The 2,063-nt window shown below is 62.1% G+C and overlaps 1 protein-coding gene across 1 annotated transcript in view; it reads right to left on the reverse strand.

The window, feature by feature from the left end:
• The window catches only part of R3HDM4 (R3H domain containing 4), a gene marked incomplete at its 5' end in the record, with an annotated part of 5,467 nt that overhangs the window by 2,954 nt on the left and 450 nt on the right, over window positions 1–2,063 (reverse strand). Inside the window, 3 exons of the mRNA XM_009579061.1 lie at window positions 29–114; window positions 619–742; window positions 1,829–1,947. Coding sequence (XP_009577356.1) covers window positions 29–114; window positions 619–742; window positions 1,829–1,947 — 329 coding nt within the window. The remainder of the gene's footprint in view (window positions 1–28; window positions 115–618; window positions 743–1,828; window positions 1,948–2,063) is intronic.

Here is a 2,063-nt window from a genome sequence, read left to right on the forward strand (position 1 = left end):
GCCCGCCCCCCAGTAGCCCCCAGCTCACCATGGGGATCCTGCCCCGCTTCAGGGTGGAGCGCAGGCGGCGGCTGATGCGCTGGAAACACTCCTTGGGTGTATAGGCAGGGTGCTCTGGAGCCGGCGGGGGGAGAAGACAGAGGGGTCTCAGACATGGCTCATGTCCCCAGCACCCGCGGGACGGCTCTGGTCGCAGCCGCACAGCATCACCTCTCGGAAGCCCAACGTCCCCCTAACTGCCCCAGAGGATCCCAGCTGGCCACCTTCTTTGTTTGTGGATCTGCACAAAGTCACCCCCAGACCAGCAACATCCTCCCCAGCAAAGGAGCATTTGGAAGGTGCTGAGATTTGGGGGTTTGCAATCGGGGGACGGCTGCTATGCCTGTCCCCCCAGCCACTCCTGACTCCCACGAACCCTCCCAGATCCAGGGGGGGTCTGCTGGGCATAAACCCCCCTCGCTGCACCACCCAAGGGGTCAGCTCAGTCATCCCCTGGCCCCACCACAAGCGGATGGTGCAGGAAGCAGGATGTAGCCCTCGGGGAAGAGCGCCCTTCCCAAAACGCATGCAAGGGAGAAAAGGGAGAGGCTCTCCCCACCCAGCGTCCCCTCTCAGCACCTTTCCACTTGTCTTCATTCTTGACGGGCAGCTTCCTCTTGTGCTTCTTCCTGGCCTCCTCCTCCAGGTAGAGCAGGACTCGCTCTTGCTCTTCTCCTGACCGGTTCATGAAGTCGTTCCAGATCTGACAACACAAGCCGCCGGGCCCCACTGCAGAGGTCACCAGGGAACACCCGGCGGTGCACGGCCACCTCAGAGCCCCACCTGGCACCCTGTGAGCCTCCTCCTCACCCACCCGTCCCCAGAGACAGCCCAGGCAGAGCACGAACAGCAGCTCGGAGTGGGGAACAAATGGGGCTGGGCAGAGCTCCGCAGCTGTGACGCTGCCCCAGCCAGCACGGAGGCAGACCACAGCGGGCACAAGCCGCAGCAATCTTGTCTTTTCAGCTCCTGATCGTCTGTTACAGCTTTGGGAGGAGATGCAGATTTAACACTCGCAGCCAACATACAAAGGTGGTTTTTTTAACGGTTACTGGGAGTCCAAGTGCTGACACAACAGCCCATCTGTGCAATCCAGCCTCAAACCCAGGTCTACATCAGGCTTTCTAAGCCTGGCTTGAATGAGTGAGAGAAGAGCTCTGTAGAGCCAAGAGCGCACACACAAACCATGCAGGTTGCTCTGCAGCCAAAGCCCTGAGCATCAAACAGGAGAGAAGCCAAGTTTCAAAACGCCCGGTTACAGAGCCGGTATCGCAACACCGGCCGGGCAGCGTGAAGCAACAGAGGGGTTTGGCAAGGGGCCTGTTTCAGAGGAAGTGCTGCAGCTCACCCAGCGTCAGTCGCTCCGCAGGTACAACGCTGTACGTCGGGGCACTCGGCAGCGCTCCAGGCACTGCCAGGGGCAGGAGCAGCCTCCACTAAGCCAGCCTGGCCAGGCTCTGAGCAGGACCCAGCCCTTGCACCGCACGTTTGTGCGGATCCTCCACAAGAGGATCTGCCCAGAGATCCCCCACCCCACAGGCTGCAGGACCAGGGGCCCTGGGACTTGATCTCCCCGCGGGACATGCAGCGGCAGCCTGGCACTGGGTGCACAGATGCCAGCCCCGACTCCGACAGCAGGCAGGAGCTAGGGCACAGCAGCTCAGGCTGGGGAGGCAGAGGGCTCTTCGGGTCGGAGGAACGAGGTATGGACACCACGTACTGCCAGAACTGCACGTGCAGTGCCAGGGCCTCCCCAGGGAACCCCGAGCAGGCGGGTGGCTGCGCCTACCTCCACATAGGTCTCGTTGTTACAGGCCTCGGTGAAGATGCTTGGGGTGGCGGAGTGGGCGAGCTCTCCCTCGTCGCTCCCGCATTCATCTCGCTCCAGAAGCGTCATCAGGTAACGAGCTAGGAAGAAAGAGCAAAGCCCCTGAGAGGGGAGGCAGTGTCCTCAGAGAGGCCCTGTGCCCCCAGCATCTCCCCCGCTTGCCACGCAGCAGAGGGTTTAAGGGCAGCGGCCACCC

This window comes from Fulmarus glacialis, unplaced genomic scaffold (genome assembly GCF_000690835.1).
Source record: "Fulmarus glacialis isolate BGI_N327 unplaced genomic scaffold, ASM69083v1 scaffold19390, whole genome shotgun sequence".
Lineage (NCBI taxonomy): Eukaryota > Metazoa > Chordata > Aves > Procellariiformes > Procellariidae > Fulmarus > Fulmarus glacialis.